General features: G+C 47.4%; 1 protein-coding gene across 1 annotated transcript in view; it reads right to left on the reverse strand.

Moving 5' to 3' along the window:
- Positions 1 to 15,061, reverse strand: part of C2CD3 (C2 domain containing 3 centriole elongation regulator) — a 50,466-nt gene that overhangs the window by 11,289 nt on the left and 24,116 nt on the right. The window contains 12 exon segments of the mRNA XM_080614380.1: positions 185 to 361; positions 1,384 to 1,481; positions 2,499 to 2,503; positions 2,506 to 2,727; positions 3,224 to 3,288; positions 5,560 to 5,698; positions 8,010 to 8,330; positions 8,680 to 9,300; positions 11,233 to 11,322; positions 12,120 to 12,388; positions 14,008 to 14,128; positions 14,884 to 15,056. Coding sequence (XP_080470506.1) covers positions 185 to 361; positions 1,384 to 1,481; positions 2,499 to 2,503; positions 2,506 to 2,727; positions 3,224 to 3,288; positions 5,560 to 5,698; positions 8,010 to 8,330; positions 8,680 to 9,300; positions 11,233 to 11,322; positions 12,120 to 12,388; positions 14,008 to 14,128; positions 14,884 to 15,056 — 2,301 coding nt within the window.

Raw genomic sequence — 15,061 nt, forward strand, 5'->3', positions numbered from 1 at the left:
CATTACTGATTTTATGATCGATTTGGTATATACTTAATGGTATTTGGGCTTGTTCAGCCTGCAGAAGAAAAGGCTCTGGAGAGATGTTAGAGCAGCTCCAAGTGCCTAAAGAGGCTACAGGCCTGGAGAGGGGCTTTGCAAGCCTACTGTTTTGATCACCATGTTGTTTGCAGATCTGCTTTACCTGAGAGCAGTCAGAAGAGAAGCACGTGAGGACATTGACAACGAATCCATCTTCGCTGCCCAATGCATGTTCCCTTCTGCTTGCTGCAGGGATTCGTGGAACCTGCGCACGTTCTGCATGTGCTCTTTGTGCCGAGGTGTGCGTGTCCCAGAGGGAATGGTTCTGTGAGAAACAGGCCTATGTGTAACAACAGAACACAGGGTGAAATCTCTAATTGTGAGAAGTCTGACAGCTGTGGACATCCAACATCAGTGAAATGCATCCCCAGAGCGTGAGCAGCAGCTCAGGGAGGGGATTCTCCCCCTCTGCTGTGCTCTGGGGAGACCCCCCCTGCAGCCCTGATCCAGCTCTGGGGCAGCAGCACAAGAGGGACATGGAGCTGTTGGAGCGAGGCCAGAGGAGGCCATGGAGCTGCTGCAAGGGCTGGAGCAGCTCTGCTCTGGAGCCAGGCTGAGAGAGCTGGGCTGGGGCAGCCTGGAGAAGAGAAGGCTCCTGAAGGGGAGACCTTAGAGCAGCTCCAGCACCTAAAGGGGCTGCAGAAAAGCTGGAGAGGGGCTTGGGACAAGGGCCTGTAGGGATAGGAATGAGTTTGGAGCAACCTGGTCTAGTGGAAGGTGTCCCTGCCATTCCATTGATGATTGATTTTGGCAGCAGGGAAAGGGACAGAATGGCTCAGAAAGTCTCTTTCAGTCCTATATTTCTGGAGATAATAAATATTATTCTCCTAAATATATACCTGATTTAAACCTGGAAACTCATCCTGCTGTAAACTACACCTGATAGCTCTTAATCAGTTATTGTGTATTTTCCCTTTCAAACCCAAACCCAAACCATTTTCCTTCAAACCCAAACTATTTTGTGATTCTGTGATTTTATGCTAAAGGCCTGAAGAAGCACCTGACAGTTTCAGCAATGGCACAGTGGAAATCCTTATGTTGAAGGGTGTAAATCAAAGAAACTGGGAAATATTAATGAGAAGTAAAAAGCACATCTGGGTTTAGTACACAGGAACCTCTCTCAGGTAATCTCCTGGGCCACCTTCACACTAGTAAAGGGAATTTGGTATAATCTTTAAGCCTAAACACAAGGAAAAACCTTTGGCAGGGTCTTGTGCTTTTTCAGTAGAGCAAACAGGCTTCAGATAGGTTGATTATTGAGCTCTTAAAGTAATCAAACTGTTGGATAGCCAGTGCACTTACCGCTCTCGAGTCGGAGCACTGACTTCCTTTAATAAGGTATTCATCTGCTTGGAAATGCTGGTAGCATTACTGGGAAACTTTGGAATGTTGGCTTTCACCTAGAATAAAGAGGAACATTGTGCATGAGTCTTCCACAGCAAGAAAATAAGGAAAACAAATCAGTATCTTTTTGAGGTATAACAAACAAAACCTGAAGGTTTCTAAATAGCTTTAAAATTCCAAAGGATTTTCCAGCACTGAGCCAAAGCATCATTTCACAACACTCTCATTACAGAAACATTGTTAATTCCATCCACACCACTGAGGAGTAAACTGATGGTAAGTAGGGTGTAGAGGCTCCATTACATGTGTGTATCACTCCCCAGTGCAACTGGAAAGGCTGGAGAATAAGACAATCCCATGAGAAATAGCAAATCTTCCAGAAAACAAAGATTTTTGCTAAATTAGACATTTCCTAACCAATGAAAGGATGAATTTATAGGGTTGGGGCATCAGCTGCAACCCAAAGCAGCAAATAGAACAACGCCAGGCTCCCAGACATCGAAACCCACAGAATATTCCCCTAACAATAAGAACACCACAAACACCCATGAAATGACAAGGGAGTGAAGCCTTGGGAGCTGTTCATGACCTAGGGTTGAATGAGTGCTCTAACTAGTGCTGGTCCGCAGCGACCATGGCAACATACTGCAGAATCCTTAAGGAAGTGTTTCTTAAGGTTTACACAGACTGATCCATGACAGTGCTTTTGCTGTTTGCTCATCAGCACAAAGTCATAGAATCACACAATCATAGAACAGTTAGGGCTGGAAAGGACCTTAAGATCATCCAGTTCCAACCCCCCTGTCATAAGCAGCGACACCTCACACTAAACCATGGCACCCAAGGCTCTGTCCAACCTGGCCTTGAACACTGCCAGGGATGGAGCATTCACAGCTTCCCTGGGCAACCCATTCCAGTGCCTCAGCACCCTCACAGTAAAGAACTTCTTCCTTAGATCCAATCTAAACTTCCCCTGTTTCAGTTTTAGCCCATTACCCTTTGTTCTATCACTACAGTCCCTAATGAAGAGTCCAAGTCAGTGCTGATTATGAGGAAGCTGATCAGATATGCACCGGGAGGAAAGTGAAGCACATACTGCAGAACTCGGTGGCTGGCTCCAGATCCTTGCCTGCCTTTCTTTTTTGAGATGAGTTAGCTTCTGAAGAGGGGACACTGCTACTTTGATCTGCCCTCGGCACTGTCCACTGAAGTCTGTGATATTGTACCACCCGCACACGAGCTGGAAGCCGGAAAGCAGAGGAGACAGGTCCACTGATGCAAACCCTATCACTCGCTCAGTCTCTGGGGAAGAACAACATAAACCATGTATTAATTTGAACTGCATGCAAACAAAACATCTTCAGGAATCCTAAACATCAGTGGTACAGCCCCTTAAATATGTCTAGACTTCACAGGGAAAGACACTGTGCAGGAGCTGACACGCTGGAGGGAAGGGATGGGATCCAGAGGGACCTGGACAGGTCAGACAGAAGGGACTGTGTGAACCTCATGGAGTTCAATCAGGCCCCTGCGTTGGGGCAATCCCAGCACAGACACAGGCTGGGGGAGACTGGATGGAGCAGCCTGAGAAGGACTTGGGGTGTTGGGTGAGGAGAAGCTCCTCATGACCTGGTTTCAGTGAGCGCTTGAGCCCAGAACCCCTCCATGTGCTGGGCTGCACCCCCAGAGTGTGAGCAGCAGCTCAGGGAGGGGAAACCATTCCATGATTTTCCATGATGAAATACAAGTCAGGGGTGCAGAAAGGACACTTCTCTCAATACTGCACTACAAACTGTACCTGCTTTATGCCACACTTTGAAGACCAAGGTTTGCTGTGGATCCAGCAGAAGCTCTTTGGATAACCTGTTAAGCACAAAACTGATTTTATACAAAGCAGGAGAAAGAACAAGTCCAGTAAAAAGCCTCTGAAGTTTCAATGCCATTGTATCTATCCAGAGAAATCAGCTTCTTTCTGGGCTGATGGAGGAGGATGGAAAACAGCAAACCCCCAAACTATTGAGCCCTCAAAAGCATAACTATCTGTACATGGCTTTGGCTTTTGCTTATTCAAGAAGTATTTCCCTCTTCTAACTCTTGTACATTTAAAAGATAGGACAATAAACCCATGGAGAAATGGAAACTCAGTTTATCTCAGGACTCAATCATACAGTGACAGCAACGCTGCAACGTTTGAAGTTGATTTGTGGAAAGGAACCAACTGGAAATGCAGTGTCAAACATAGAACAGCTTTTAAGTTGCCTGAAGCAATTCAGAATTGACTCTGAGCATAAGCAGACTCTGAAACAAAACACTTAAACTTCAGCTCTCAGTGGCTTTCAGTGGTTTAATCACAGAATCACAGAATCATAGAATAGTTAGGGGTTGGAAAGTACCTTAAGATGATCCAGTTCCAACCCCCTGCTATGGGCAGGGACACCCCAGACTAAACCATGGCACCCAAGGCCTCATAGTATAAATCCCCTAAAGCCAAAACCCAGCTCAGCACTCCGGTAGAATATCCCACTCCTCTGCAGACACTGCTATATATCTGTGGCTGTCAAAATGAATTTACTGTGCTTTTTGCTGCCTGTAACAGACTTGTTCCACCTTGTTTAGGAAATGTCTTTGCCTACTGCTTTGGAATTAGTTTAAAATCTGGTGTAGGAACACAGGAGAAGGCACAAGATCGCAAACACAGGGTCAGTACTGAGTATTACCATTGTATGACTCGATCTGATGAGGCTCCCTAGAAAGGTGAATTCATCTGCTCTAATTTAGGCTCAGATATCTAAGTCTGAGCTATGATTCCTACACTATTTTGGCAGTCACTGGAAAGAAGCAGGCATCCTCAGGGAATTTTGTCCAGAGCTGGGTCTCTAATACAGGTCAAGTCACTCACCATGTGGAGGTGCCTGCAGAGGAGACTGAATCAGAAACCTAACTTCCCAATATATAAAGTTTCAGTAGGTGAATCCAAACTTAGAGCTCTGCTCCCAAACCAGGGCATAATTTCTAAGCATGAAACAGAGCAAAACAAACAGAAAAAGCTAAGAAATTGGATCAGGTCTAACTTAACCTTCCCATGAGTCCTGCAGCAATTAGCAGCATCTTCCTCTAGACAGGGAAACTGCAGATGGGTGGAAATACACTGAGACACCCAAAGGCTTAAGCCAAAATACAACAGTCATTGGGACCAGCACTGTTCAACATCTTTGTTGGTGCCATGGACAGTGGGATAGAGGACCCTCAGCACATTTGCTGATGACATTGAGCTGTGTGGTGCAGTGACACGCTGGAGGGAAGGGATGGGATCCAGAGAGACCAGGACAGGCTGGAGAGGTGGGACCATGTGAACCTCATGGCGCTCAACAAAGCCAAGGGCAAGATCCTGTCCCTGAGTTGTGGTAATCATCAGCACAAACATGGCGGGGAGACTGGACGGAGCAGCCTGAGGAGAAGGACTTGGGGTGTTGGGTGAGGAGATGCTGTGAGGGCTGGAGCAGCTCTGCTCTGGAGCAGGGCTGAGAGAGCTGGGCTGGGGCAGCCTGGAGAAGAGAAGGCTCCTGAAGGGGAGACCTGAGAGCAGCTCCAGTGCCTAAAGGGGCTGCAGGAAAGCTGGAGAGGGGCTTGGGACAAGGGCCTGTAGGGACAGGCCAAGGGGAATGGCTTTAACATGCCCGAGGGGAGACTGAGATGAGCTCTTAGGCAGAAGCTCTTCCCTGGGAGGGTGCTGAGGCGCTGGCCCAGGGTGCCCAGAGAAGCTGTGGCTGCCCCATCCCTGGCCCTGTTCAAGGCCAGGTTGGACACAGGGGCTTGGAGCAAGCTGCTCCAGTGGAAGGGGTCCCTGCCCGTGGCAGGGCTTGGAACTGGAGGAGCTCTAAGGTCCCTTCCAACCCAAATCGCTCTGTGATTCTACGATCAAACTGTCCTTCCTCATGTTAACTTGAAGACCAAGCATTCTCAAACAACTTTTTGCCCAATATGGAAATGTGGTGACTGTAAAACATGGGAACAAGCATTTTTAGCTGAGAATACAGGCCAGGAAGTAGAAGGCTCTCCTAATGGCTATGTCCTTTTCACACCTAGCCCAGCTGTCACATCCAAAACATGTCTATGCAAGCCCACAGCACTTACCTTGCTTCTTGCTGAAAGTCCCAGACTGGTGAGTCTGTATTGTCTATTATTGAAGTGGTTACTGGAGCATCTGCACCAGCAACAGCAAATGATACACAGCTACTGGGGGCTGTTACTTCTCGTTCTGTCAAAGGACTCCCTAAAATCATACAGAATTAAATACAGATTTGTTAGTAATATTTAAAATAAATACCTAAGTTCAAAAATTAAAAGCACATAATTAACAAAGAAATCCACCATATAGGAACACTGCTTTCCATTGATGGAGCTGAAAATACTTTGCATTTACAATGGGAGCAAACATTGCATAAACCTTTTACAGAGCAGAAACTGGAATATTCAAGGGAGAAATGGGAAAACCATTTGATCATCTGAGGAGTCAGAAGCAAAGCTAAGGAATAAAACCCCAGACCACAAGACCCTATTCCAGTGCTTGATCTGTCCTTCATGATGGGCCATAGAATTGGGCAATCCTAGCTGCATAAACAGAAAATAGCCAGTGTTACAAACTGCATTTTGACTTAATAGTTGACTTAATCCCAACATAAGAATGACATGGAGCTGTCAGAGCAAGGCTCCAACAGAGGAGTCCACAGAGATGCTGTGAGGGCTGGAGCAGCTCTGCTCTGGAGCCAGGCTGAGAGAGCTGGGCTGGGTCAGCCTGGAGAAGAGAAGGCTCCTGAAGGGGAGACCTGAGAGCAGCTCCAGTGCCTAAAGGGGCTGCAGGAAAGCTGGAGAGGGGCTTGGGACAAGGGCCTGTAGGGACAGGCCAAGGGGAATGGCTTTAACCTACCCGAGGGGAGACTGAGATGAGCTCTTAGGCAGAAGCTCTTCCCTGTGAGGGTGCTGAGGCGCTGGCCCAGGGTGCCCAGAGAAGCTGTGGCTGCCCCATCCCTGGCAGTGTTCAAGGCCAGGTTGGACACAGGGGCTTGGAGCAAGCTGCTCCAGTGGAAGGGGTCCCTGCCCGTGGCAGGGGTTGGAGCTGGAGGAGCTTTAAGGTCCCTTCCAACCCAAACCAGGCTGGGATTCTATGACCCTCTCGCACCATAAGCTGCTGAGTGTTCCTTTCCTGTGTTATCACCTGGACTGTGAAACAATTAATCTTAGGAGACATTTCCAGTAATCTCACCTAGGGTCAGCTCCTTACTCCTGTTTGTATTTAGGCAGTGTGCAATGGCCCAGACAAGATCAGATCACTCCAACGGCTGAGCAGACACAAAATGGCTGAGTCATGCAGTGCTGGAGGTGCTCAAGGTGAAGAGGAGAGCACCTGATATATTAAAGGGTTTAACTCATCTTTAACAAAGAGATTCATCCCCAGAGAGCAAATTGAGGGGAAAACCAAAAGGCTTCAAACCCCTGCAAATTCACCAAGCGTGCTACATCACTGCACCTCCAGAGCCAAGCATCCTCCTAGGATGGAATATTTTAATATATTTAGCATAATTTAAAAGCAAAAACCTATTCTTTGGTGCCCCTCAGAGAAGTGATGAGCCTCAAAACTATAACTCCTGCTCCACAGAGCAGAAACAGTGTGTCATGCCTGGCTGAGCTCAGACTGCTCTGCACTTACAGTGCCCTTCCTCACTGCTGTGATGAAGCCTCCAGATAGCACGAGCAATGCAGCTTTACACATTGATTACACGCCAGGAATGCAAAATGGGAAGAGCCTTGGAGATATGAGTGTCTTGGGGTGAAGTTATCCCCATAAAGCTTCATTTCAGAATTCAGCTGTCACCTGCAACAGTGAGCACTGCATTATTTATAATTTGGACTTTCTTAGGACTATAGAATGGCTTGGGTTGAAGCAACCATAAACCTCATCCAGCTCCAACCCCTGCCATGGGCAGGGACCCCTTCCACTGGAGCAGCTTGCTCCAAGCCCCTGTGTCCAACCTGGCCTTGAGCACTGCCAGGGATGGGGCAGCCACAGCTTCTCTGGGCACCCTGGGCCAGCGCCTCAGCACCCTCACAGGGAAGAGCTTCTGCCTAAGAGCTCATCTCAGTCTCCCCTCGCGCAGGTTAAAGCCATTCCCCTTGGCCTGTCCCTACAGGCCCTTGTCCCAAGCCCCTCTCCAGCTTTCCTGCAGCCCCTTTAGGCACTGGAGCTGCTCTAAGGTCTCCCCTTCAGGAGCCTTCTCTTCTCCAGGCTGACCCAGCCCAGCTCTCTCAGCCTGGCTCCAGAGCGGAGCTGCTCCAGCCCTTGCAGCATCATTTTATTAATAGAGGTTGAACAGTTTAACCTCCTGCTTCTCCTGTACTTTACACGATGCCATCAATGCTCTTGGGGTTTCAGCACTATGAATCCAAGTTCAAACCCATCACACCCCTTCACTGAGCTGGAGTAAGCTTGAGGATTAGTTTTTAACTTGGTCCATTCAGCCATACCTGTTCTGAACAGATCCCAGGAAGAAAAAAGGGAAATACACCTTTGGAGGTGGTGATGTTACCTTTTAAACTCAGATGCATTGCTCTTTCTACAAGGATATTGACAGCAACTGTGTTTTCCAGCAGCATCACATCATCATCTTCTTCCTGTGGTTTGCCATTGGTGGTTTCTGAACTTACAACATCCAGTTTGTGACTCTGATCTTCAGAGACCTGTTGGCTCAGAGCAAGTGCCTTCTCTGTGCCCTCATCTTCACTGCTGCTGTATTCCTCAGCATAGTGAAGTCTGCTGGGCAGAGCAGAAGTGGTAGAAAGGATGATGTGAACACGTAGAGCAGCTCCTGCTAGGTTTGCAGCATTGCATCTGAACAATGGATAAACCCCTGCAAGAGAATCCACAAAGAACCAGCTAAGCAAGCCAAAGGACAAAGAAGATCTTGGAAAACTTGCTACAGTTCATTACATGAGAGACCCCCATCCCTAGCAGTGTTCAAGGCCAGGCTGGACGGGGCTTGGAGTAACCTGCTCTAGTGGAAGGTGTCCCTGTCCCTGGCAGCGGGTTGGAACTGGATGAGCTTTAACGTCCCTTCCAACCCAAACCATTCTATCGTTCTATGGTACATACAGGACAAAACAAAACTGAACATGTTTTTCTTGAAGTGCTTAGAAAAGTAACTGAACTAAAACATCAATAAAGAGGGATGAAACATGACAACGTTCTTTAAAACTTACCACTGACGCTTATCGTTTTCCTTGACCTCTCTGCTAATGCTGCAAGGTCAACATAGGCAGATCCAATGAGACGATCTGTATCAAGTGGTCTTTCCACATCATTTTCTTTCCCATATGCCCACCACACCTGGATTTCTAATTTCTCCTCTCTGAGGAACCAATGCAGCCCGTGGCTCCTTCTGAGCATCACCTTGTTTGGTTTCTTGAAGTTTATTGTAACATTCTTGGTGTCATCACTCAGTTTTGGCCTTTTAAGCACAGTCCAAGTGGCTTCCTGGTTATACAGTTTATACCTGAGGTAGCAATAAGTGCTTTTGTTTAGGTGTGTCTGGCCTGCAAGCAGCAAACAGTGGACGGGCAGCCATACTCTTGGGGTTGAAATCGTCACAGTCACTGGCTGGGCATTCTGCTCCCACTCATCACTGTCATCCGTGCTATCCTTATGGATCTTCTCACTGTTCCATCCCAAGAGCTTAGCAGCTTCCAAAACACGCTCCCTGTCATCCTGATGAGCAAAGGTGACAGAGAGTTCCAGTCCTCCCACAATGGCCTGCATGATGCTTGTGCAGTGAGGAGGCATGACATCTTCAGGCAGAGTAACTGGGTACCAGCCTGAAATACCTTCAGGAAAAAGAGATCAGAATTAGACTTATCCAGCCTTTTGGGAAGTATCAGTGAAGATTTTTCCACTCTCTGGTCACTGGTCAAGGACCAGTCCTTGAGCTGTTTATTTCTTGTGAAATATGGAATTTGGCCAGTAAATTCTAAACTGAAACAGCAGCAAACTGTTAGACCTCAGAAAACCTCAGCAGTAGCTGTGATCCCAAAGGCATTTTCCTCTCCATTTAGAATCATAGAATAGAATCATAGAATAGTTAAGGTTGGAAAGGACCCTAAGATCATCCAGTTCCAACCCCCCTGCCATGGGCAGGGACACCTCACACTAAACCATGGCACCCAAGGCCTCATCCAACCTGGCCTTGAACACTGCCAGGGATGGAGCATTCACAACCTCCCTGGGCAACCCATTCCAGCGCCTCAGCACCCTCACAGGAAAGAATTTCTTCCTTAGATCCAATCTAAACTTCCCCTGTTTCAGTTTGAACCCGTTACCCCTTGTCCTATCACTACAGTCCCTGATGAAAAGTCCCTCTCCAGCATCCTTGTAGGCCCCCTTCAGATACTGGAAGCTGCTCTGAGGTCTCCACGCAGCTTCTCTTCTCCAGGCTCAACAGCCCCAACTTTCTCAGCCTATCTCCATACAGGAGCTGCTCCAGCCCCTGAGCATCCTTGTGGCCTCCTCTGGACTTGTTCCAACAGCTCCATGTCCTTTTTATGTTGAGGACACCAGAACTGCACACAATGCTCCAAGTGAGGTCTCACGAGAGCAGAGCAGAGGGGCAGGATCACCTCCTTGGACCTGCTGGTCACGCTGCTCTTGATGCAGCCCAGGATTAATTAATGATACTCAGTTTACAATGAAACTATACCCCATGAACCTCCAGCTACAAAATTTGACATTTTCATTGCTTTCCTCCTCTACTTACCACGAAAAATAAACCCCAAATTTCATGTTGAAGAAAACAACAACTACACTGAAATTAAAGCAGAAATAACCAAGGCAGTAATGAAAACATCATTATTACAAGACATACTCATCATAAACTAATACTACACAGAGAAGCTATTTTAAATTTAGTTTAAAAACATTAATCCTGCTGCTTCCTAATGGATCTAATCCTCTGTTTCCAGCTTTGACATCTGAAAAGCAATCACTGGTCCTCCACTGAACACTACAACTCATGGACTGTTCATCTTAAGGTAGAAAACAAACAGCACTGAATAAAGAAATAAGGCGCTGGGCTGGGTTTAGCTGGGATGGAGTTAAATTTCTTCATGGCAGTTTCAGAATATTCATTCTCCTATAGAGCCAGGCTGAGAGAGCTGGGCTGGGTCAGCCTGGGGAAGAGAAGGCTCCTGAAGGGGAGACCTTAGAGCAGCTCCAGTGCCTAAAGGGGCTGCAGGAAACCTGGAGAGGGGCTTTGGACAAGGGCCTGTAGGGACAGGCCAAGGGGAATGGCTTTAACCTGCCAGAGGGGAGACTGAGATGAGCTCTTAGGCAGAAGCTCTTCCCTGTGAGGGTGCTGAGGCGCTGGCCCAGGGTGCCCAGAGAAGCTGTGGCTGCCTCATCCCTGGCAGTGTTCAAGGCCAGGTTGGACACAGGGGCTTGGAGCAAGCTGCTCCAGTGGAAGGGGTCCCTGCCTGTGGCAGGGGTTGGAGCTGGAGGAGCTTTAAGGTCCCTTCAACCCAAACCAGTCTGGGATTCTGTGATTCAGCTACTACACATCTCATACCCTAAACCCAGATCTTCAAACAACAACTTTTATGTAAGTCTTCTAACACAGGATTTTTAAAGACAACATCGCAATGTCTGAAAGAACTCTAAAAACCAAACAAACCCACAAGAAAACCTAAAATGGGAATGAAAATTGTTTTAAGGAATTACAGTAGCATTTATGCAGAGTGTCAGCAGCATTAACACTGCTGTGTTACCTGATCTTCTTCTCAGCAGGTCCCTGGTTGGAATTGTGACTGTCCCAAGAAGACAATCTCTTGATGTCCGAGGTGCCAATCTGTCAGTGGCTGGAAAAGAAATAGTTGTGCAAATGCCTCAATCTGGAAGACAAGATTCAGAAGTATTGCCTCAAGAGCAAAACCTCAGCTGCCATTCTGGAAACACTTTTAACCCATGAAAAAAGGACAAAAGTCAACACGAATTGCTCAGAACATATCACACCAAAATCAGTGAGAAACGGGCATGAACAAAACTTGTCTGTTGGCATTGCCAGTGCACATTCAGGACATGCTGCAGCACCACTGAAACTGGAGAAACTTTAAGGGAATATTTCCATCATAGAATCCCAGCCTGGTTTGGGTTGGAAGGGACCTTAAAGCTCATCCAGTTCCAACCCCTGCCACGGGCAGGGACCCCTTCCACTAGAGCAGCTTGCTCCAAGCCCCTGTGTCCAACCTGGCCTTGAACACTGCCAGGGATGGGGCAGCCACAGCTTCTCTGGGCACCCTGGGCCAGCGCCTCAGCACCCTCACAGGGAACAGCTTCTGCCTAAGAGCTCATCTCAGTCTCCCCTCTGGCAGGTTAAAGCCATTCCCCTTGGCCTGTCCCTACAGGCCCTTATAAAAATTTCTTGTAAGACCCCTTTAGGTATTGGAAGGTGTGATCCAGTCGCCTTCATTTTAGTTTGGAATAGAGACTATTTATAGAAACATAGAATGATTTGTGTTGGAAGGGACCTTAATGATCCTGGCAGGGGGTTGGAACTGGGATGAGCTTTAAGGTCCCTTCCAACCCAAACCATTCTATGATTCTTTGATTCTGCAACAGCATTCAGTCCTTGCCATCAAGTTAAGGTTCTCCTTACCTGATCTGATGCTCTGATGGTAGATAGAGAAGATGATATCAGCAGACTGCAAGAGTTCCCCCAGACAAGAGGCTTCTCCACTGCTCTTCTGAATGATGAGGTTACAGGGAATCTCCACGTGATGCTCAAACTCAGGGCAGAAGGAACAAGCCACAGCTCGTGTGTGGCGTCTCTCTGCCTCAGGTAGGAAGGAGAGGTTCACAGAGACATAAGCATTGACTCCCACACCTGCATAGTGCTGGAGGGAAGGGTTCTTTTGTGCCACAGCTCTTCATTTAGGGTATAAAGAGAAGAGAAGAAAGGGAATTAATATAATGTACAAGGAATCTAGGAACCAACAGAATTAAAGCAAAAGTTGCAAGTCTTTAAGGTGAAGACATGGGACAAACTAATGGATATTTTAAGTTAAAACAGATGTGGGTTCTCACTGGTTATTATCTTTTACCATTTGTTTTGTCATCTGAACATCCTAGAAACAGATATTAAATGGTGAGAGTAACTATCACAAGGTTCATCACTGTATCATATCACTGTCATCACTGTATCTTATAACTGCTCTTATTACTGTCAGGATCTGAGACCAAAGTGGTTGAGAAAGTAGTCAGCATCTTTAAACATACTCCCTCTGCAGAAAAAGCTGGAGGGTAACTGTAGGAGAACCTGCTTTAGAAGGAAGCAAAGGCAAAGCCAAATTATTTTTAGAGACCAGTACTGCCAAGCAAAAGGAGGTGAAATCAGCAGATGGAATTATTTACAAGTAACACAGACACAGGTATTTCTCAGGTCACAGAATCCCAGACTGGTTTGTGTTGGAAGGGACCTTAAAGCTCATCCAGTTCCAGCCACCTGCCACGGGCAGGGACACCTTCCACTAGAGCAGCTTGCTCCAAGCCCCTGTGTCCAACCTGGCCTTGAACACTGCCAGGGATGGGGCAGCCACAGCTTCTCTGGGCACCCTGGGCCAGCGCCTCAGCACCCTCACAGGGAACAGCTTCTGCCTAAGAGCTCATCTCAGTCTCCCCTCGCGCAGGTTAAAGCCATTCCCCTTGGCCTGTCCCTACAGGCCCTTGTCCCAAGCCCCTCTCCAGGTTTCCTACAGCCCCTTTAGGCACTGGAGCTGCTCTAAGGTCTCCCCTTCAGGAGCCTTCTCTTCTCCAGGCTGAACCAGCCCAGCTCTCTCAGCCTGGCTCCAGAGCAGAGCTGCTCCAGCCCTGGCAGCATCTTCTGCTTTCTTTACTGCTCCAAGCACCATATGGCAGTGATCCTCAACCAGCCTACTGGAATTAAAATGGATCAGGAGCTCAGCAACATGGAGAAAGGGTCAGTGAGCACTGCTCTAGAATGACAGGAGCCACTCATCTCTTCTGGAATTGACTCTCTCTCTTCTAGCCCTTTCTTAATTCTTGAAATCACCTTTTGGAACTCAGTTCAGGTCATATCATGCACTTAGAGCAGCAGCCCACTGGTGAAATGGAACATGGTTCATTTACTAGACAATTTATTGATGTTTCTACAGTGAAATTTCAGGAAACCAATCTCAGCTAGCTCTTACATCAGTAACACCCAGATCCAGTGCCCAAATAGGTATCACTTTATATCTGTCAGTTTTTATATCAGCCTTTGGTATAGAAAAATGTGCCCTTCCAATCTCCATCCTTCTGCAGAACAAGTGCTATCACACTGTACTGCAGCTTCAGGGACAAAAATAACCACTGATGATCTTTATAAAGCTATTTTCACTTCTGATGAGAACCCAGTTCGAGTCCCAGGCTCTGCAGAGGGGAAGTTGGCCAATTCCAATTTGATCTTATCTAATGTCTCAGCTTGCTGCCTCCTGACAAAGCTATTTTAAGAGAAAAAAACCCTTCCTTTTTGACTCAGGCTTTACCTCGCTGCTGCTTGCAAACCAGCTGCTCTGTGTATCTGTACAGCAAGAGAAACAGCTCGAGCAGTTCCTCCTGCTGCTTTCCTTACAGATCGTTGGTATCGCACACTCACATCCAGCAAGCCTGCACGAAATGAAAGAAAGGAAATGGTCATTTTGATAGTTACATCCAATATAATCAGGGCTTAGTTTGTATCTCCTAACACAGAACTTACTCTATTAATGCACATAAAGAAAGCCAACTATGTCCTGGGCTGCATCCCCAGAACGTGAGCAGCAACTCTCTGGGGAGACCCCACTTGCAGCGCTGTGTGCAGTTCTGATGGACATAAGAAGGACATGGAGCTGTTGGAGCAATTCTACAGGAGGCCACAGGGATGCTCAGGGACTGGAGCAGCTCCTGTATGGAGCCAGGCTGAGAACATTGGGGCTGTTGAGCCTGGAGAAGAGAAGCTGCGTGGAGACCTCAGAGCAGCTCCCAGTGTCTGAAGGGGGCTACAAGGATGCTGGAGAGGGGCTCTTCATCAGTGACTGCAGTGACAGGACAAGGGGTGATGGGTTCAAACTGAAACAGGGGAGATTTAGGTTGGAGATAAGGAAAAAGGTCTTTACTGTGAGAGTGGTGAGACCCTGGCACAGATTTTTTTTGGGATGTGCTTTAAACCAAAAGAGGGCAGATTTAGATGCTTTTCTAGTTTCTAATACATCAACAACCTTTGAGTCTTTGCTGCTGATCATCATCCTTTACCTCCACCAAGACAGCAGACTGAGGGACCTCTCTAGCACACTGTCCCTCAAACACTGGGGTGCCAACCCCAGGCTTAGCTCTACTGAGCCTGGTTTTATCACATAGGGTGAAACCCCAAAAGTCTTCCTTACCTGAAGACCTCAGATGAAATTCCTCTGAGGAATCAGTCCGGGGGACCAATGGAAGATTAAAAGTCTGTACTCCTATTTCTTCTCTATGCTGCATAGTGACCATGGCACAGAGCCGTGACAAAGGCAAGGTTCCTTTGGCAACCACCTGGTCTCTGACATTTGGGTAATAATACCTGGT

Source organism: Psittacula echo (genome assembly GCF_963264785.1).
Source record: "Psittacula echo genome assembly, chromosome: 3".
NCBI classification, from domain to species: Eukaryota; Metazoa; Chordata; class Aves; order Psittaciformes; family Psittacidae; genus Psittacula; species Psittacula echo.